At 33.8% G+C, this 23,118-nt stretch overlaps 2 protein-coding genes across 2 annotated transcripts in view; both read right to left on the reverse strand.

Annotated features, from left to right (window-relative positions):
* Nucleotides 1-4,507: 4,507 nt before the first annotated feature.
* The window catches only part of LOC109179003 (receptor-like protein 12), a 66,323-nt gene continuing 47,712 nt past the window's right edge, over nucleotides 4,508-23,118 (reverse strand). Inside the window, exons 8-13 of the mRNA XM_019328563.1 lie at nucleotides 14,047-14,112; nucleotides 8,983-9,123; nucleotides 8,759-8,824; nucleotides 8,152-8,304; nucleotides 7,894-8,043; nucleotides 4,508-6,747 (exon numbers count right to left, since the gene is read on the reverse strand). Of these exons, the coding sequence (XP_019184108.1) occupies nucleotides 4,541-6,747; nucleotides 7,894-8,043; nucleotides 8,152-8,304; nucleotides 8,759-8,824; nucleotides 8,983-9,123; nucleotides 14,047-14,112 (2,783 nt within the window). The 3' untranslated portion in view covers nucleotides 4,508-4,540. The remainder of the gene's footprint in view (nucleotides 6,748-7,893; nucleotides 8,044-8,151; nucleotides 8,305-8,758; nucleotides 8,825-8,982; nucleotides 9,124-14,046; nucleotides 14,113-23,118) is intronic.
* LOC109179006 (polygalacturonase inhibitor-like) lies at nucleotides 16,250-17,694 on the reverse strand. Its single transcript, XM_019328568.1, has 4 exons — nucleotides 17,487-17,694; nucleotides 16,983-17,177; nucleotides 16,683-16,882; nucleotides 16,250-16,344 (listed from the first exon to the last, which is right to left on the reverse strand). Exons 1-4 carry the CDS (start codon nucleotides 17,662-17,664, stop codon nucleotides 16,312-16,314), a joined length of 606 nt encoding a protein of 201 aa, XP_019184113.1. The 5' UTR covers nucleotides 17,665-17,694; the 3' UTR covers nucleotides 16,250-16,311.

Genomic DNA, 23,118 nt, shown 5'->3' on the forward strand with positions numbered 1-23,118 from the left:
GTTTCGGTTTCCCCCCAACCGGCACTAGCCAATTTTCCCCCACCGCCCTTGGCGCCCCCCTACTCCCCCCCGCCCGTAACCCTAGAAACGGGTGCTTCTCAACCGGTGTCGGCCTCTCACGTGCTTTCAGACAGAACATGTGAACATGACCCAACATCCCACAAAACGAACAATGTTTGTGCAGACGTTCATACCGAAAAGTTATCCAACTTACCGACTTATCCCGTTTCACCAACTTCATGCCACGCCTCAACGGCTTCCCAACCGCAATAGCTACACGGATTCGGTAGAATGTAAGCCATGGTGCCCCCGTGAACCTCTCATCATGTTTCACAAACTTGCCTATAAAATTCCCAGCCTGCTCAAGTACTGTATCCGACGTATATCCCATCGGCAATCCATGCAACTGAACCCATATATCAATTGAATTCGGCTCCACCTCCCCCGGTACTGCTCCGGCCACTACCTTGCGGCAAACCAAGGTATTATTCTCGAAACCCCATGGACCCCCATCCAAGACGTAATCTATGTCCGTCTTATGATAAAAGACAAACAAGAAAAGTCCCGGTTGAATCTCCGTAACCTGCACCCCCCTCACCGGTTGCCATACGGATGCCATAACTTGCTTCATAAATTCCAATTTTACCAGCTTCGTAGTTAGGAACCTGCCCACAACAGCCCATGTCTCCTCATCATCAACGTGGAGTTCACCGACTCCTTCCCCCACCGGCACGAACTCATCCTCCAAATCAAACCCCTCCCACTGTGCTGTCAACCGTTCGACGTCGCTGTTCTCCTCCGCCATGCCTGTCGCGCTCCGTCTGCCTTGCTTCACGTCAGAAAGCAGCTAGCGCTCCTTGTCACAGAAAACCGACTACACTTGCCGTAGATAACGATCGGAAAAGGCGCAAGAAAACTAGGTTCCCCTAGAGAAAGCCGAAACCCTAGTTTTACCCTAGAGAGAGAACGACTTCAGTTCCCCTTTTACAGGGTGTTTGGTTGGAGGGATTTTAAATTTCCTTCCCACTTAATTCCCACCTAATTCCAAAGGCCATTAAATTCCGTAGTTTGGTTGGAGGGAATTGCAATTCCATGGAATTGCAATTCCCCCATTTTCATGGAATTAAAATCCCATGTCCCCCCTGGGATTTTAATTCCTGGGAAAAAAAGATAGTGATGAGTCAAAATTACCCCTTCATTTTTTAACCTAAAATTAATGTATAACAACAATAATGGACATTTTTGACTTTATACTACTTATTCCCTTTCAATTCCCATGTATACCAAACATTGGAATTGAAATTCCCAGTAATTCTATTCCTGTCAACCAAACACTGGAATTTAAATTCCACTTTATTCCCAGTAATTCAACTCCCATGGAATTACAATTCCTTTCCCACATAATTCCCCCCCCCCCCCCTCCCCCCCCCCCCCTCCAACCAAACGCCCTATTAAAGTGGGAGAAGTCAAGTTACATATGTATGTACTTACCCTTTTTTTCTTTTTCTTTTTCTTTTTTTTTTGAAATGATACTTACCCCGTTGTTGTTTAAGAAGGATATGAAACTAACAGTTTTACCCTTCATTTTAACACTCACTTAACACCAAAGCTAACAAATGACTATTTTAGTTTAAAATTCAATAGTTGGAAGATCATTTTGGATGCAATTAAAAGTCAAGGAACCAATTTGAGAAAAGACCATAGTCGGAGGACCATTTTGATAATTAACTCTATTTGAAAATGATAATTTTACTCTTAAAATAATTCACTTGCTCGAAATTTTTTCATTGGTAGCTGTAATTTAGGAATGTGACAATGATTTAAAAGACGTGGGACCAAATCTAGAAATTTGAATAGTCGGGGACCAAATGTGTCAATGATTTAAAAGTCATGGGACCAAATCTAAAAATTTTAATAGTCAAACACCAAATGTTGAAATGAACTCATACTCGTGCGACCAAAAGTATAAATAACTCAAAAGACTAAAATATTCTCGTATTTAACTTCATTTAAATAGGTTTGTTACCGGTAGACAAAAAATGATCATGTCGCAATAATATTATGATCAACGGCGGATGTTCTGAAAAATGATTAAAATGAAACAACACCTATAAAATTACGGAAAAAATGAAATTAACTTTATTTTAGAATTTAAAAAATAAATAAATAAATTTACAAAAAAATCTCACGAATAGAGCTGTCAAACCGGGCTTTGCACGATGGGCCGGGCCATCTCACCCCTACTTAGGTAGGGGTGAGTTTTGAAAATAGCAGCCCCTCAAGGAGTGGGCTTTTTTGAAATAAATAAAGAAAAAATAACACTTTTTCCCCTTGAATTATATACTTATAGCACTTTTTCTTCCTAAATTATTCAAGTGGACGTTTTTTCCCCTGAAATGTTAAACGGACACATTTACCCTAAAATAAATATTTCATTTATTTTTCTTCTCCAACAAATTATGACCACTTGATTCAAACCGAACAGACATTATAACAACCAAACCGAAATATTCCAATTAGAATTTAGAAGTGAAACCCGATATTTAGAGTTTATTAAAATCGCGAACCAGAACAGTCGGTTCATGTTCCGAACTGAAAAAATACATTTATTGTTGAATTTAGACTATTTTAAAATAAAGACGGTTCAAAATCGCCAACCGGATCTGGAACCGCCGGTTTACGGTTCAGGATCCAGTTTTTTTGATTCATAATTTTAATAAACTGAAATCCAAATATTGGGTTCTGATCTGAATCATAACCGAAAACTTTCAATTCGATTGATATAGTGTTCGGTTCAGTTCAAACCGAACCGTGGTCATCCCTACGTATACACGATAATTTGTTGGAGAAGAAAAATAAATAAAATGTTTTTACTTTAAGGGTAGAAATGTCAATTTAATATATCAATGGGGAAAATCGTCACTTTTAGAATAATTGAGAGGGCTAATGTGCTTACATGAATAATTCAGGGGGTAAAAGCGCTATAAGTATATAATTCAGGGGGAAAAAGTGACACACACACACACACACATAATATTCTATTGTCCGAGAAAATTGTGTTTGGCGCAGTCGGAAAAATAAATTTACAAAAAAATACATCTTGAACTCCTTTTTTCTTGAAATTGTTTTTGAAGAACCTACACTTATATAACTTGATATTCATAAAAAGTTTGTGTTGAAAACATGTTCCAGTAATTACAGAAATTCAGTTAAGTTCTTGGCTGTGTGTTGTCCAGAAAAATTCGGTCTAACGCAGTTTAAGGGAAAAATTCGAGACTTGGATTGATATGAAAATTTTTGTGTATGTTCTAGATTTGCTGAACTTTATATTTGGAGAAAATTGTATCAAAATTCGTTACCAAATATTTCCATAAATTTTCACAATCTAGGTAAACAATTTCTAAATTTTCTGCCAGTTCTAGTTTCTTGTATATATATAATATTTTATAAAATTTAACTATAACCTAATAAGTAATAATCATAACCCTAGTTTAATATGCTGTTATCAATCACTTTGTGTTGGATAGTATTTTTGCCCTTATATAAGTGAACATGATCTCGTTATGATTTATTCACTCTCAGTAGAGCTGTCAATACGGGCTGGCGGGGGACAAAAAGTCCGTTCCTTGGCGGGCTTGTTTTTAGCTTTTGTACACTCTAAAAATAATTAAAATAACTTGTTACATAAAGACATAGCTCATCAAACATTTTTTGCATAGCTATAAAACGAACCCAATGAAACATAGCTTGAAATTGTTTTTGGAGAACCTACACTTATATAACTTGATATCCATAAAAAGTTTGGGTTGAAAACATGTCCAGTAATCACAAAAAGTTTCGTTAAGTTCTTGGATGTGCGCTGTCCAGGAAAATTCGGTCTAACGCGGTTTAAGGGAAAAATCCGAGACTTGGATTGATATGAAATTTTTTGTGTATGTTCTAGACTTGCTGAGCTTCATATCTGGAAAAAATTGTATCAAAATTCGTTACCAAATACTTCCATAAAATTCCACAATTTAGGTCAAAAAATTTTGAATTTTTTGCAAGTTCCAGTTTCTTGTATATATATATATATATATATATATATATATATATATATATATATATATATATATAATATTTTATAAAATCTAACTATAACCTAATAAGTAATAACCATAAACCCTAGTTTAATGTTTTAAAATTTTATACTATGGACTTTATAATTATTGTTTGTATTATGTAGTGTCTAATGTTTGATGAACTATGTCTTATGTTAGTTATGTAACAAGTTATGTTAATTATTTTTAGAGTTTACAAAAGGTAAAACTTAAAAAAGTATCAAACTAACAACTTAGATGTTAAGGAAAAAAAAATAGCGGGGGCCGCCTAGCCCGTGGGGCGGGCTAGGCTAGTAAAACCCAGGCCCGTCAAGGAGCGGGCTTTTTGGCTTGCTAGCACGTATGAACAGCTCTACTCACGAATGCATCTAAGGAAAATAAGAGTCATTTTCTAAGAGTGAATAAATCAGATCATGTTCACTTATATAAGGGCAAATATACTATCCAACACAAAGTGATCGATAACAGGACATTGCATAGAACCCAATGAAACTAAACAAAGCCCTCCTCCAATATGGATTTATGCACAGTACTACTACCACTGTTAGCAACATAATTGTGTAGGATATGAGAAAACTAATGTAGAATGATTCCAAGTCCATGAAATTTTCTTCATCATTGTCATTGTCGAGTAACAACACCTGTGGGGACAAATCATTCTGGGTGCAAAGGGTGCTGAGTGGAGAACCACAAAGGAGAGCATTTCCTTCATAACTGCTTTCATCAAAGGTTGCAAATTGAGCTTTACGATCTGGAATGGGACCGCTTAAATTGTTGTGAGCTACACTGAAAACTTCCAAACAATTGAGTTCAACTAATTGAGCAGGAATTCTCCCCATTAACATGTTGTAGGAAAGATCCAAGCTCTCGACATTCGCAAGTCCAGATAAAGTAGTTGGGATTGCTCCGGTGAGATTGTTGTGTGAAAGGTTCAAAGCATGAACTTCGCTTAAGTTTCCAAGACCAAGGGGAATGCTCCCGATCAATTGATTGCAAGATAGATCAATACCCGTCATCAAATCCAACACGATCCCCTTAAAAAAACGCGGTTGCAACTTTGTAGTAAATTCTGCCATGACGTGATCATCCACAAAGAAATCCGCGCCATCAAATAATCTATCTAAAGGAAGGTGAAATGCCTTTGCCAGTTTGCTTGAGTAGTAAAAGTAAGACATTTCTGTTTGGGTCATTGGCTGTTCTAGTAATATACTAGTAATAGATTTGCTGTCAAAATACTTAGCTATAGCCATTTCACCCAAACAATGAGGGATTGATCCACCAAGATTATTGTAAGAGAGATCTAGAATGCTTAGTTTGCTCAATTGGCATAGTTGGTCAGGGATAATGCCTTCAAAATAATTTCCCTTAAGGAGAAGAATGCTTAGTACACCAAGGCTACCAATCCATTCTGGAATTCTTCCGGTAAAGTTGTTGTCACTGAGGTCCAGTGTCACCAGAGAAAAATTATCATCAAATGCATGTGTGAGTTGACCTCCAAACCAATTTTTGCTTAGATGAAGATGTCTTAACATTGAAGGGTTGAATAAGCAAGCCGGAATTGAGCCCGATAGCCTGTTGTTTGACAAATCCAAGAGCTCAATTCTATTTGACTCGCAAAGCTCTATAGGAATTGGACCTTGAAGCTGATTGTTGGACATGGAAAGATGGGCAAGACTTGTCATATTACCTAGCCACTTTGGAACTTCCCCATACAAATGGTTGTTGCTAAGGTCTAGGGCAATTAGAGAAGAAGAAAAAGAGATGGTAGAGAGACACCCCACAAAATTGTTGTGGTCAAGTTGCATGAATGTCAATTGGTATGTATTTAAAGCCACCCCTGAAAATATTTGTCCTTGGAACTTGTTATTGGACAGTTTCAAATGGATTAAAGAGAGACAACCAGTTGCTAATTTCTTTGGCAATTCCCCTGTCAAGTTGTTGTTAGACAAATCCAGATATGCTAAGGATTTGAGGTCACCAAAACTAGAAGGTAAGCTACCAACAAGGTTATTCCAAGACATGTTTAGTGTAACTATGTTTGGAAAAACAATATTAATGTCTTTTGGGGTTTCTCCACCTAAATTGTTCTCAGAGATATCAATAGTGTCCATGTGGAAATTAGGGTTTTGTGGAAACTTGAGGTCTCCTTTAAAAACATTGCCACCCATGTAAAAGCCTTCTAGTTTTGTGTTATTTTCCAACAACCAAATGGGAAAATCACCTCCAACATTATTATGTGACAGATCAAGAATCCTTAACTGATTTTGGTAAAGTAGAAAGCTTGGTATTCTAGGATATCCTACACAGTTTGATAGACTAAGAAACTCAAGTTGAAATGATGGAACAGTGTTTTTTAAACTAGATTCCAAAATCGCTTCATTGTTGCTAGCAAGTATGACTTTGAGATTTGAGTGATTGCTAAATGACTCAAAAGAAATGGGGAGTTGGAAGTGGTTATATGAAATAGCTAAATATTCAAGTGAGGTTAATCTAGACAAGGGGGAGACTGCTATGTTGCCGGAGAATTGATTAGAGGAAAAATCAATCAACCGAAGAGTAGTCAAGTTTCCAAGACATGGGGGAAGCACACCTTCCAACTCATTGCTACTAAGGCTTAACTCTTGAAGGTTTTTAAGCTCACACCAACCTGCAAAGAGTGTTTATATATAAATAAATATCTTACTCGTATAATTTTGAGACACTTGAATTAACTAAATTAATTACAAGGCATAGTCATTGAGAAACAAAATATATATATATATATATATATATATATATATATATATATATATATATATATATATATATATATATATATATATATTGTTGGGTTGGGTTTCCCTCCTATGTGAAAAACAGTCCATGTTTGGACCAAGCCTTTTTTGTATCCACTCTATTTTTGTTGAGCCCTAATTATTATTATATTATATATAATAATAATATTTTAGGGAATATAAGAAGTTGGAGTGATGGAAGAGTAATGTTGCTCTTTAAAGCATGCATGTGAAAGGTTAAAAGAATTTATTTTCTTTATCCCTTCACATTCCCATTTTGGTAGTATAAAGACATTCTTCTCCAACACTACTACACACACATGATATTGATTCGGCAGTAGTGCAAGACAGTAGAGAGCAGTGAAACAAAGCCAAGTTTCTTTTGCTTCTTTTTGTCTCCTTGGCCAGTCTTGTGAGGACATTCTCCACTACTTTTAGCGGCACGACGGCAGCGTGTTCGGCGGTTTTGTCACACGTTTGATGGATTTGTCGTGAGGTTTGCCGAAGCTCTTGGGTGCTTTAATTTATTCATCAATACTTTTTGGAGGTCAGCTTGTTTGTTCCAGACATCTTTTGAGTATTCTCGTAGTATTTGTATTCTTTTTATCTCTTGTAGTAATTGAATATTTGAAGTACGAGATATTATTCGTTTTACGCTTGTGGAACATAATAGAAGTCTTTGGCCTAGAGTTGTTGTATTGTGATGATTTTTGGATGTTTGGCTCGGGTGGTAGCCAGAAACTTTGTACCCAAGATTTGTGATAGTGGAAACTTTGGTTGTGGTGGTCCGTGGTTTTTCCCCGTGATTTTGGGGTTTTCCACGTAAATCTGATGTCCCTTGCATTGTTATTTATTTTGGGCTATTGTGTTATCTCGTGTTTGTGGACCATGTCGGGGTCTGTGATTTTTAATGTCACAGAAAGTGGGATTTTTCCCAATATATATATATATATATATATATATATATATATATATATATATATATATATAAAGTGCAAAAGCATGTGAATGTTATATACCTTGATTAGGTAAGGTTCCTTTTAGTCCACATCCATAAAGTGAAATAACTTTGAGAGACATCATCCCTTGGATGTTGTTAAGAACATTTTTGTCAAGACCGTTAGAATCATCCAAGATCAGACTTTCCAATTTGCTCAGATTGTTCAAGTCTAAAAATTAATATAAACCATAGAATTAGTATTTACGGTTCCATGTATGTGGCAATTAATTAAAAGGCTTAAATGGGAAGGTAACAAGTAATTTAAAAATAAACTTACATTGAGTTTCAATTGGAAAGTCGTTTTGTTGAAAATAGAGGGTCTTGAGTGATGAGAAAAATGTTAAAGATTGTAGCAAATTGCTATAGTTGGAGGTTGATGTATCCATTTCATCTAGATGTAGCACTTGAAGATGGATTGCATTTGCACTGCCTGATTAGACATGATAATAATTCATCAATTCTACTCTTCCAGTAACATTCTCATTCATAAATAAGTACTATCAATATTCATCATCAATACAATGTTCATTGAATTTCTATTAAATAATAATCATAATAAATAATATTATGCTATGTTTGATAGAACTTATAGCTTATTTTAAACTACAAATAAACTATAAGCTATGTTTAGTCAAACATGAAGAATTTAAATTAATAATTTATTTTGAAATGCTATCTAAATAGCGTTTCAAATACAGTAAGCTAGTAGCTGTTAGTTTTTAACCTTTCAGCTTTAAACTAGCTTAGAGCATTAATCATGATTGATAAAGATGTTTGACTAATAAACTCTTAGCATATCATTTAGTACAACTAAATTATTGCATGAACCATATGAAATTAGAGACAACTACAATTTTTATTAATTAAGATTCATGTGAACATACCTATAGTGGTGATAAATGTGTCAACTCCAGTATAACTTAAATCCAATTCATTCAAAGCAAGTAGCTCTTAATAAAGTAATAGGAAAACAAGAAAAGAAAAGTGAGTAAACAAGAAAGATATAATATAAATTGACAAATTAAAAACATATTGGAAATAATTGATGGAGAAATGTGACGATAGTAAAGAAGGTATAACTTTAAAAATTGATTTGTTGCAAACTAACCATTTATTTGTACCGATCCATTTATAGCTTTATTTCCGGAGAGGTCTAAGAACTTGAGTGATGGAAATCGTTCAAGACTTGAAAATATGCTATTATTGAAGCCATTATTTCCAAAATGAAGAATTTCCAAATTTGGTAAGCCTGTCAAAGTATGTCAAAATCATTATCTTTATCTATCTCCTCATATATGTATATGCATTATATTAATTAACTTCCACTCATATATATAATACTAGTTTTTTACGCGCATTGCGATTGGGATAATGCCCAATGTTTTTCTTAAATAAGTATTTTTTTTTTAAGTATATCAAGACAAGATTATATTGGAATTGTTCATGCATAGATAATTGAATGTTAGATTTGCGTATTTAAATTGATAATTCTAAGTTTACAAATATGTAAGATAATATAGTCAAGATTGATTATAATTGTCAATAAAATAATTGTATGGGTATGGTTGAAACCAAATACGGGATATAAGGGAGAGCAAATAAAAATTAAAGCATAAAATATTAAATATATACTAATATTGTTTGAGGAGATTCCGGAAGTAGGAGCGTTATGCTGTGAGCACGTGCCCACCTTGCAAGGTGGGCACGGTTTCATATCCATAATTTATATACTGTAGATCCATAATTTCTATACTGTAGATCCATAATTTCTATACCGTAGATCCATAATTTAAATACAGTAGTAGATTCATAATTTCTATACTGCAGATTCATAATATCTGTACTGTAGATTCATAATTTCTGTACTGTAAATTCATAATTTCTAAACTGTATAGTTATCAATTATGAACATATAGTTCTCTGATTTGTGAAAACAGAGTTCAACAATTGGAATCTAAAGTATAAATTTTATGAATCTACAGTATAAAATTATGGATCTACAGTATAGAAATTATGAATATGGAACCGTGCCCACCTTGCAAGGTGGGCACGTGTTCACGGCATAATTTGCCGGATTTGTGGTTAGAGTTCTATTAAGACTTCAATATTAGAATTAGATTAATGTTGTAGTTATAATTATATATTAGACTTTAATATTAGAATTAGACTAACGGTGAATTAACGGTACTTAATGGAAAAGTTAACGGATCGAATAATCATATAATTAAGGATAAATTAGGAAATCTCAAGGAAAAATAAAATCTGAACAATCAGAACTATTCATTTGATTTAATAATTTGACGGTCATTTTTTCTACCCAATGTTTATAATTAAATAAATATTTGAAAGTATATCAATGCAAGATTATATATGAGAAGTTCAACATAACTAATTTAATGTCTAATTTGTTTATTTAAATATGTAATTCATAGTATATGAATACAATGTAATATAGGAGATTCATTATAATTGTTACTAAACTTTTTTTAAATAGTAACCAAGTATTTTTGTTGCAAAGGGTTTTAATATATTTAATGAATGCACATATATACAAGATCAATGAATGAATCAACGGTACCAATCATTTAGGTGTTTTGCTCAGTGTTCATTTAGTTCAACCATTATTGTTGAATACATTATTATGGATAAAGAAACACCTAATTTAAGGAATTTAGATGTAGTAAAATTTAAATTTTTTATAATTATAATATAACCCAAAGATATCGGACGATTGGTAAATATGATGTAACCCAAAGATCAAAATGCTAAAGAAAGTGTTTTGGTTATTTAACAGTTTGAAGCAACAATTTGTTCCAAACCACTGAAAATACAAACATTGAAATTTACAATATTTTCACTTAGCATTTTTGAGAATGATTTTCCCAAAACACATCTATATTTTTTTTAAAAAAATATTATTAAAACAATTATTATTATTATTATTATTATTATTATTATTATTATTATTATTATTATTATTATTATTATTATTATTATTATTATTATTATTATTATTATTATTATTATTATTATGCCCTTAGGTCATTTTAAATGTTAATTTAAACAGTTAATTTTTTAAATATCTTTTCACCAACCGTTGATATAATTCGCCGGTCAAATCCGCTAACGCTAACCGCTAACTGCTGATTGTCAAACAAGGACATTGCGAGGTAGTTTCTCACTTCAATTTGTTGTGTGATTTGAATACTCTCTTTGTCAACAAATCTCTCAAGTAGTTAATATAATTGGATTTATTAATTTAATTTTTAAAAATTTTTTCATGGTATTAATAAAATACTTGGTAAATAAATATGTAGCATTATTTTGTATTATAACTTTTATATTTAATTAAAAAATAATGCACAAAAAAATGATAATAGACAATGTAGTGAATATAATCAATTGATGAATTTGAATGTAAAGAATTTTTACATTGGAGAAAAATAAATACAATATAACTAATAAAATGATTTCTCTTAATTAATTTATTGATAATGAATAATTTTTTTTAATAAAGACATTGTAGGGACAATGTAGCGAATATAATCCATTGATGAATTTGAATTTTGAATATAAAGAATTTTTATATTGGAGAAAAATAATGACAATATAACTAATGAAATCATTTCTCTTATTTAATTGATTGATAATGAATAATTTTTTTTGAATAAAGACATTGTGGACACATAATTCTAAATTAAAGAATTGTATATGTATTATTTTTTGTTGTAGCTACTAAATTATTATTTTAATTTAATAAGAGTAAAATAGAATACTAATTATGCCAACTTTGATTGGGATGTGGTTCGAACCTAAGACCTTTCTTATCTTATTGAAATCAATGTGTAAGTTAACGGTGAACTAACAGAAATTAACGAAAAAGATAATATTTAACGAAAAAGTTAACGGATAATCATATTCATTAAGGATAAATTAAGAAATTTAAGGGAAAAATTAAAATCTGATCAATCTGAGCCATTCATTTGATTAAAAAATTTGACCGCCATTTTTTCTACCCATTATAGGCCTAACTCTCTTTGGCTCTTATTAGTATATATATATATATATATATATATATATATATATATATATATATATATATATATATATATATATATATATATAGTAGAATAGTAAATAATGCTTCCTCCCAAATGCTCTGTCTGGCCGGGGTGTGGGGGGCTCTTAGGGTTGGGGTTCAACCTTGGAAGAATATAATGCTTCCTCCCAAATGCTCTGGCCGGGGTGTGGGGGCCCTTAGGGTTGGGGTTCAACCTTAGAAGAATATAATGCTTATTGTAAAACAATAATAAACTATATTGCATTACAATTCCACATTTTTGAATTACTGTGTTGTTTTTTACTCAAATTAAATAATATTAATCGTGTTTGATAATGATATTTTTTTTCTTATTAAAAGCTTTAACTGATCGAGTAAATTGTACTTTGTAAATAAGAACATCAGGTTTTAGTATTTAGAAAAGTATAATCGTTTGTATATATATATATATATATATATATATATATATATATATATTGTAATTGCACAAGGTATATGTGTCCATTTTAATTTATAATTACCTGTGCACGCAAGCAAGCTTACCAACTTGTACAATTGCTTCATAAAATTCGTGAGCTAATATCCAATATAGTCATCGACTATAGTGATTTTATTCAATTTAGTTCTAAATGACTATTTGTGCTCAATTTAGTCATAGATTTTAATGATTTTACACAATTTAGTCATTTTGTTAAAAATTTTGTTAGCTTGCTGTTAGAAATAAGGTCTTAATGGTAATTTATCATCCGTATCCTATTTGGGTACGGTGATTCTTTCTTCTTCCCCTTATTAAGCAACATGCAGAAATGGAGATTTTCATTCCAAATCAACTTCAACACTAAATAACTAAATAAATATTTGTCTATAATTTTTTTAAATAGCTTTTTTAGTTGGATTTGGGCATGGTTGCAGTAGGCGCTAGGCGCTTATCGAGCGCCCGAACAGCGCCTAGCGTCTAGGCGGTCTAGGCGGGCGCCAAAAAAATAGTGGTAGACTTGCAGTTTGAAAATTTTAATGAGGTTGCTTTCAACATTTTTAATCAAATAACACATCCTAATAAATGAATTAATGATAATTCATAAGTCATAACATCAAAACAATGTTTTTCAAAAAAAAAAAAAAACATTAAAACAATATTAAAAATTAAAAATACTCAAATATGAAATACTCAAATACTTCAATCATCTAAAGATTCAAAGTATCAAACTAGTCTACAAGTGTATATATGTCATATTATATAAATGTATGTGCGCGCGCGCACGTGCGCGCACACACACACACACACACACACACACACACACACACACATATATAATAAAAAAAATAGGCCGAGCCGATCGGGTTAACTCGACCGAAATGGACGAGTTAACTCGACTAATTTAGACGCTAGGCGGCCAAATCGGCCGAGTTAGGCGCTTGGCGGACGCCTAGGTGGCCGGTAACCTAGGCGGGCGCCTAGAGGGGAAATCTCCACGGTCTAGAGGCGCCTAGACCGATTTTTACAACCCTGGATTTGGGTGCGAAGATTTGCATTTCTGCATGGATCTTAATAAGGGGAAGAAGAAAGAATCATCCCAAATGGGATGAAGGATGTGAAATTACCATTAGGACCTTATTTCTAACAGTCAATTAACAAAATTTTTAACAAAAAACTAAATTGTGTAAAACCATCAAAGTCGATGACTAAATTGAGCACAAAGGCTCTGTTTGGTAAAATATTAGCCTATCAGCCAATTTTGACTTATTTGACCACTATTAATTGTTTGACTTGGTTAAAAATTCAACCCCAAAATGTTAAAATTTAAAAAGCTGCTCAAAACAGCTTTTTCAATTAACTTTTTGAGAAAAGAAATTATACTAAACACCTTCCTACAATCAGGTAATATTATCTGCTAGTTATACTCTCTAATTAACTCAATCAACTAACAGTTAACAATCATTTACCAAACAGGGTCAAAAAGTCATTTAGGACTAATTTGAGTATAATCACTATAGTCACTATATTGAATATTAACTTTAAAATTCGTAGACATCTAAAATAGTTATTAATTGGAATTCATATATATATATATATATATATATATATATATATATATATATATATATGCGTACCTTTAGTAGCGACAAAGTTGTCAACTCCAGTGCCACTTAAATCCAATTCTTCTAAAGCAAGGAGCTCTTAAAGTTGTAGGAAAAAGAACAAAATAGAAAAGAGTAAACTAGAAAGATAAATATTGGCGTCATTGTAAGAAATCGAAAGCTGATATATTGCAAACTAACCATTTACTTGCACTGATCCATTTATGCCCTCATTACGAGAGAGATCTAAGAATCTGAGTGATGGAAGCTGCTTTAAACTTGTGAATATGCTTTTATTAAAGCCATTAACTGCTGCATGAAGAATTTCCAAATTTGATAGATCGACCTGCCAAAATACAGTATATCATTAACCAACACCCACTCATATATACTCTTTGTTAGTGAGTGTGATTAAACCACGAGATGTTTTGAATATGTCTTAAAAGGCATCTTTAAATTCGTATTATACCCGGACTAATTATCGTTCCCGTTCACACAGGGCAATGTTTGTTAGAGATTAACATATGCAATTCTTCTGTATTTCAAATACTGAATGGCTTTGATTGATAATTACTCCTCCTTGATCGATTTGAATTAAAATTAATTTTAAGCAAGAATTTTAATTTCAAACTTTTCCATTCTAACGGTCTAACCTTTTGAAACTATCTAGTTATACTATACCTATAATAATTTCAAAATTTTAATTTCATCACTAATCTAGGATTGAAAATGAAATTAACTCTAAAGATTATTTACCCACAGTTAACATATTATGTACATTCCGTTAATAAATTAAATTATGTACCTACTAGAATTAATATATTATGCATATACACTTAACATATTATGTACCTACAATTAACATATTATATATATGCAGCTAATACGCATTTAACATTTTATGTACATGCAATTAATAAATTATATATCTAATGTTAGCATATATATTATGTACCTTTAATTTATTTATAAGTACATAATTTATTAACTAAATGTACATAATATGTTAACTGCATGTGCATAATTTAAATGTCATTTCAGACCAGGACCCACAATGCAAGGTGGACTTTGGTTCATGGTATAATTTGTCATTCAGTGAGTGTATATACCAAGCAAATTATACTATGGATCGTAAAGTGAACTATGAATAAATGTTCATTTTTAATATATTAAAAGTTAATTTTTAATATTTTTAAGGTTCATTATTTGGTAGTATATCAAAAAGTAAACCTTAAAAAATGAATATTCAATATATTACAAATGAATCTTATGTTATTGAGTAATTTACTTTATAAAGTGAATCATAATCCATAATATAATGATTGGTATATACCGTGCATGGCCCAAAGATTCCGAATGTATTGCCTGTTATGTCAAGCTCCTTCAAATTGGTGAAATCATTTATACCTGCCCAAATAATTTTGCATTAAGACATTTAATATATAGCTACAATCAAGCACTTCTCGAGGAATTAAACTTGAAATTTACGTACTGAAAATTGATTGGACATTGCTCTCACTTATTCGGGTGCTTCGAAGTGATAATAACTCAAGCTTTTTCAAGCTTGAAAGTCTTTCATGACCTACGTTACAATAAAATTTATTAAATAATTATTGAAAACATTTATTATTCTTTACAAGAATAATATCTTATTCTATGAATTTACTAAATAGTTAAAAATTAATAATTTTATAATACTTTGTTGTAATTTTTTTTTTTGAAAGTGTATAATACTAATTAATTAACCCAACAGGGTAGCTCAAGTGGCAAATGAGCTCTCTTTGTGAGAGATAACCCGGGTTTAATTCCTACAAGTAATGATTCTCTCTGGGCCAGCTTTTGTTTCTCTCGGAGTGAATTGGGCAGACAGAGAAAGACCTGGACCATTAATTAAGCAATTGACTTATTTGGTACTTTTCAAATAATTGTGTACCTTGTTAACTAATTTTCAAAAACAATTTAATTAATTTGAAGAAATTTGATATCAATAAATTAAATAAAAAAGTTCTAGAATTATGTACTCCGTATCTTGCAACGTGGCACTATTTATACTAAGGCGGTTTTCTTAAAAAGATTTGTTTTTTCTTTTTAGGTTTTTTTTTTTTTTTTTAAATAAAAATAAAAAATCATTCCTTACCTTGACTTGACTAATCACATCACATATAAATGACATAAGAAAATTTCATAAAAAGACTTATGCAATACTGAAATGGAAAAAGAAAAATCTAATATAATGACAATCGTTATTTTATGAAGGGAATGTAGCAAAATTAGAAATTAAATATATAGGCATGAAACTCATAAAAATGCTACTTGATTAAAGAGACAAAAGTCATATTTGGTAAATGACAGTTAGCTGATAGTTGTTAGCTGATTGAGTTAATTATATGGTATAATTAATTAGCTGATAACATTAGCTTATTGTAAAAAGGTGTTTGGTAACTTAGCTGTTAGCGGATAGTTGTTTGGTATAATTTCTTTTATTAAAAAGTTAATTATATTGAAAAAGTTGTTTTGAACAGCTTTTTGAATTTTAGCATTTTGAAGTTACAAAAAAACTAATTAATTAAACACTTATATTGATTTTTTAACTAAGTCAAACAATTAATAGTAATCAAATAAGTCAAAATTGGCTGATAAGCTAACTATTTTACCAAACAGGGCCAAAAGATGATATTAATATGAACAAAAGTGTAACTAAAAATTGAAATCAGATTACGATTACCAAATCCATCTAAAGAATTGAGATCAAGATTGAGAGACTTAAGAGATTTGAGGTGACTGAGCGATAAAAGAACACTACGATTGAAGTTGTTCCCAGACAAATCTAGGACTTCCAGCTTACTTAATTCCGATAGTTTCTCAAATCCTGTACAGAGAACATACATCACAATTATATGCAATCATTTATTAAAATAATTATATATATACCCTATAATATTTTAAAAAGAATATAATATCAATCTCACCTTGATTCTCCACCCAACCAATCAAGCCATTCTGAGACAAGGAGAGAACCCTAAGCATTTTAAAAGGGAGGAAAAGAGAGGCATTGAAATGCCAATCACCTTGGATTTGTTGGACCCTAGTGTAATCAAGAGAGATTTGAACTACATGCTTTGTGGTAGTATCACAAATCACGTTTGACCACTCACAACAGTCAGGGCCGTATTTTAAATTTTGGTGGCCTGTTCTGGTAAATAAATGTGGCCCTACCAAAATCACAATTTTTAAAATTAATACATGCAAGTTTTGAACCTTTGACCTCCAAGTTAAAATACAATAAATACACATTTTTACCATCTCTTCATAGAACCTTTTAAGTTTAATTGAAAACTCTTAATTTTTATTTCTAAACTAGCTAGGTAAAAATTAAATATTGGACCTATAAAATTTGGGGCCCCTCTAAAATTGGGGGCCCTGTGCGATAGCCCAGCTTGCACAGCCTAAAATCCGGCCCTGACAACAGTCAGATCTATTATCATCTATCCATAATGGGAGAAGAAGAAGAGAATTTCCATTTGGATCGTTTAGGTTGGATTTAAGTTGCAAAAGTGCAAACCTTTCTTCTTCCCAACAACCATAGCAAAACCACCCGTTGGCTAGAAGTAGTGTGATGATGAGGAGGGAGCTAATCCAAAACTTGCCCATTTTGATAGACACTACAAAAGTAATCAATAATAATGTCATATGGGATATGATGGCCTTTAAAACAACAAATTAAATGGTTATTGAGAAAAGTCTTCGCAATTACGCATTATTTTCCATTGTTGACGGCTAGTACGTGAAGACCTTTAATTTAGCTTATTCGGAAGTATGTTCGAGTTACGTTGCTAATAATTAATGATGGAAAGGGATGGGATGAATGCTCTTTCCCGTTTGGTCGTAATAATTAAGACTTTAGGTCGAATTCATTTTCTATCAAAAATTGGCACAACTTTGATATTCTTCTCTCAAAAGGTTGAATAATCCCCAACCCTAAGAGCCCCACATTCCGACTCGACAAAGCATGTGAGAGGATGTAAATCAAGGTGACTCGAACAATTTTGATATTCTAAGCATATTTAATGCATACGGTGTCCGATTGGAATGATTCAAGATTCGTTATAAAGTTAAAGAAATTTTGCTACAATTTTCATATATGTTTTGAGCTTGTTAAGCAGATTCACATTGCATGATGATCAAAAGTTGGTTCAAAGTTATTATCTATGCAACCAACTTGGACATCGATTATTTCACTAAGTGGGTGGAGGACTGGAGGCCGAGCCATTGACCACGATTACTGAGTATCAGTGTCGACGATTTCTTTGAAAGAAAGTGATTTGTCGTTTTGGGCTCCCTGAGCATAAAGTCAGCGATAACGGTCGATAGTTCGATTGCCAACTTTTCGCCGAGTTCTGTCAGCGGCATAGGATCCGTCACACCAAGATGTCGGTTGCTTACCCCCAAGCCAACGGGCAAGTAGAAAACATAGATCGCACCATTGTGGATGGTATTCGAAAGAAGCTCGAGGATTTCGGCGGAAAGTGGGCTAACGAGTTGGAACGTGTGTTGTGGGCATATTGGACCACACAGAGACGGGCCACGGGTGAGAGTCCTTTCTCGCTGGCCTACGGTTTTGAAGCGAAGATCCCGTTGGAAGTCGTGGAGCCTACGCACCGAGTCATCCACTACTCGGATGGGGAGAATGAGGAAAACCTTCAGATTGAAAATAATTTTTTAGAAGAAAGAAGGGAGGTGGCACATGCAAGGATGGTCGAGTATCAACAATTCGTCAAGCGATATCGGGACAAATGGACTCGGATTCGACAGTTCCAGATAGGAGACCTGGTCTTGAGGGATATGCAAGCTAGCCGACCGACCGAAGGAGGCAAGTTCGCCATCAAATGAGAAGGCCCGTAGCAGTTATCCAGGTCGGCACTTATAAGCTAGAGACGTTGGAGGGAAGGCTCATCGATCAGACTTGGAACGCGGTTCATTTAAAGAAATACACTAGTAAAAGGTTAGACCCCCAATGTACTCCCGCTCCTTTTTGAAGAATCTTAAATGAAAGATATCGCGTGTTTACTTTAAGCATTGTCGACTCCTCGGTAAGAAGACCAGAGGGTCATCTAAAAAAAAAAAAAAAATAAAAAAGAAAGGGTTCGAACCCTTAGGAAATTCTAGAAAAGTCGTCGCCGAGAGTTGCCAGGCCCGCAGAAGGGGCTGATTGGCACAAAACGCGAATCTCAGGCGTTAACTGCAGGGTTGGCTAACGCGCCATAGGCAGGGAGTCGGCCCACATATAGTAACCAAGGGGTCGGCTAACACGCGATGAGCGCTGAGTTGGCTGACACGTAATCAGCGAAGGGTCGCTCAGTAGGTCGAACGAGGTTCACCGCGAATCCGGAGGAGGGGGTGAGGGGTAGCTCAGGACGAGCGCCGCCCATATCAGTACTAGAAAGTGAGGGACCAGTTGATGGGGTGCGGGCCCAATGGGCTAGAAGCCCAAAAAAGAATGGACCTACAGGATGGGCTCGCCGTAATAGGCCCAAAAGGGATAAGAGGAAATCTACACTGTGGGCCGTGGGCAGGCCCTGAGGAAAGCGCGACTGAGTGAAGAGCCAAGTTTAGGGAGTCGGCACCAACAAGAGTCGGCCCAGCCAGTGACCGTTGCTGCTTAAAGGCCCGCCATTAATGCGAGTCAATCCAGCCGTTGGGAAGGCCATGTAACGGCAACCCAACGACTCTTAGCCCTTTATCTTCCCATTATTGCACATTTAAATTAAATTTGTATTTAATCGTTAGGGGGTAGTCAGCTATAAAACGGGGGGCCCTCCCAAGTGTAGGAGGCAGCATAGCTCACAGAATACAAGAGGAATATTCAGAAATTATAGTGGAAAGTAGCCTATCTTGCTAGTTGCCTTTCTATTTTTCAAGAGATTTTACATAAGCGTATTTGACGGTGAATCCGCCAACCAACGGTTGTGTTGGACCTCCGTGGGCTCAAAAATCCTAAAACCAACAAATTCATTTACAAGTATTGAGCCATTGAATTCTGTAAGACGTTCTAAATTTTAATAGATTTGTAATATAATGATGTATTGGCCTCCCATGGCCTATCTCTGCTCCTGATCCAGAGTGAAGTCGTCCATTTATTCGGTGTTAGGCCGTCCGACCTATACGATTCCAGAGTTGAGGCCCTCATCTTGTTAAGACGTTCATCAATTCTTTTTCTCAATCAGTCTGCCTTAGCTGCCAGATTTCATTAGACTTCTTCTCATGCTAAGGTAGCAACCTGGCTGGGTTGTCCCGTGGACAATAATTTTTAATTGAAAGTAATATGATGTTTATTTTCTAAAAGTAGTAGGTGTACTATAGTTTTCAAATATTAAATTACAACATTTTTTTAAAAGAAGTAGGTGTATTATAGTTTTAAATGACCTGATATTAAATTTTTCATTGAATTCGTAAACCAACTTGAGCTGAAGCAACTAGTAAGTGCTAGTGTAATCGACTCAACCTGAAAATGATGCCATTGATTTTTTCTAACATGAGTCCTATTGAATTTTTCTAACATATATATGGGTCGGATCAATGACCGAAATGTGTAGATGGGCAAGAGAAATTCCAAAAATATGTGCTGGACTTTTTTTTGGACAAAAATATGTAAAATTCAGTTACCACTTGCGTTTTTGGAGTTGTCCCGGGTGTTTTTTTTTTTTTTTTTTCATTATTTACGTAAAACGCAAAGACGACTTGCGTTTTTCGTATTGTATACGTTAAACGCATCTGCCAAATGCGTTTTCATGTGACGTATAGAATACGTTAAAACGCATTTGGGAGATGCGTTTTACGTATAATCCTAAAAAATACGTAAAACGCAACTCCGAAATGCGTTTTTTACCATTATCTTCTTGCCCTTAGACATCAATGAAGCTCGTCGTCGCAACTATCTCGTGAACCTTGACTCACAAATGGTGTACAAGATAATCTCCGACGACGTCAACGCCGGCCACGTTTACGTGAAGAGCGGCCCTCAAATCATGCTGGGTTTCGCTGCCACGGTCTACGAACACCAAGTTTCCAATGTGGAATGTTCGTCTCACTCGGCGTTGCCGGCGACCCAGATTTCGACTTGGGCCGCCGCGCCGGAGGTGTACAATGGTGGGAATGGGAATCAGGCTGCAGACATTTGGCTGTTGGGGATCACCGCCCTGGAATTGGCTTATGGGGGAATCAGAGTTCTGAATCGAGAAGCACTTGAGGTTCTGATCAGGGGAATAATTAAAACCAAAAGGCTTCCCAAGAATTACCAGTTATTAGAAGAAGGACAGAAAAGAGGGAAAGAAAGACGACGAAAAGGGCAAGAAGATAATGGTAAAAAAAGGTGAGAGAGGAGAGGATTAGTGGGTTGAAGTGGTCCACCTTCAAATCACACTTGCGTTTTACCTATTCAAACCAAAAACGCATGTGCTAATTGCGTTTTGTGGTTCTAGCGGTTCTTCGCGGTCGCCGGAAAGTGCCGGTACAAAAAATCCAAAAAACGCAATTTACTTTTGCGTTTTCGGTATAATACGTAAAACGCAAAAGTAAGTTGCGTTTTTGCCTATACCGTATCCCCTAGAAAACGCATTTAGGTAATGCGTTTTACGTATACGAATACGTAAACGCAACTACCTCTTGCGTTTTACGAAAATACCGGAAAAAAAAAATGCCCGGACACAACCAAAAACGCAACTCCCAAAGGAATTTTGCATATTATTGTCAAAAAAAAAAAACGCCACACACTTTGGGAATTTCACGCTGTTGACCACACATTTCGGTCATTTATCCTATATGGGTCCTATTGAATTTTTCTAACATATATATGGGTCCTATTGAATTTTTCTAACATATATATGGGTCCTATTGATTTTTTCTAACATATGGGTCCTAGGTAATAAATTAATATCTAACTGAGAGTAGCACGACAAGGATTTCATGAAAACCCACTTTTAATCACATAAATCGCTGTTTTACAATGTAACAAAGAAGAAAAGTAATTAATAGATCGATTATTGATAATCGATCCATGTTCTATATCTACACCTATATCTATTTCTACAAACTTAATAAAAGCCAATAAAGTTAGATCTCTAATGGCAATTAAAAAAATATTGGTGTAATTATTTGTTAAAATTAATGATTCATATTATTTTAATTTTAATATTTTTTTATTATTTTTCTATTTTACCCTACATTATATCATTTAACTTTCTAAATACCTCTGCATTACGTCATGTAAACTTTATTAACTTTCTATTGGAGGTTCATAATATTCATTCTATATGTTCATAAAAATAAAGCTTAATGTACATAATATTTGTTCTATATGTCCATAAACATAAACATTAATGTTCATAAACACTAAACTAAATATATATCATATGTATTTACATTCACTCTATAGTAGTTTCATAAAGTTCATAAAAACAAAGTTTAATGTATATAAATATTACTATATACGCATCATGTTTAATAACATTCATCTCGTACTATGTTCATAATATTTAGAAAAATTTCACGTTTGGTCCCTTGACTATTATACATGAATCAGATTTGGTCCTTGACTATTAAAATTTTCTAATTATGTGCATGACTATGTGATTTGTATCATATTTGGTATTGTCGTTCAATTTCCCAGGTAATTATTGCCTGAAGTGCTGCATTTACTATTCCGGAATGACCACTTCTGGAATGAGCACTGCATGCATTTATTTATTCCGGAAGGAGCACTTCCGACAATATATAGTTGGCCAAAAAATCGGTTCTGGTGCGGGTGAACGCCTCAGGTGCGGTTGTGTGGTTTAATCTGAGTCATTCATCTCGCTTAAATCAACGTCCAAGATTACCAAAGTTAAAAAAAAATAAAAAAATAAAAAAAAAATAAAAAAATAAAAAAACTTACGGTAGCAATTTTGTAATTTTTGCATCTAGGTCAAAATTAAGGTGAGTGGTTTTGTGATTAATGTGCGTAAGGTGCGTGAGATTTGTGGTTAAGGTGCGTGAGTTTGTGCTTAATGTGAGTAGTTGTTAAAACTTAAAGTGTGGGCTTTTGTGCTTAAGGTGCGTGAGAATTGTTTT

The sequence above is a fragment of the Ipomoea nil genome, unplaced genomic scaffold, assembly GCF_001879475.1.
Source record: "Ipomoea nil cultivar Tokyo-kokei standard unplaced genomic scaffold, Asagao_1.1 scaffold0875, whole genome shotgun sequence".
Taxonomy (NCBI): domain Eukaryota; kingdom Viridiplantae; phylum Streptophyta; class Magnoliopsida; order Solanales; family Convolvulaceae; genus Ipomoea; species Ipomoea nil.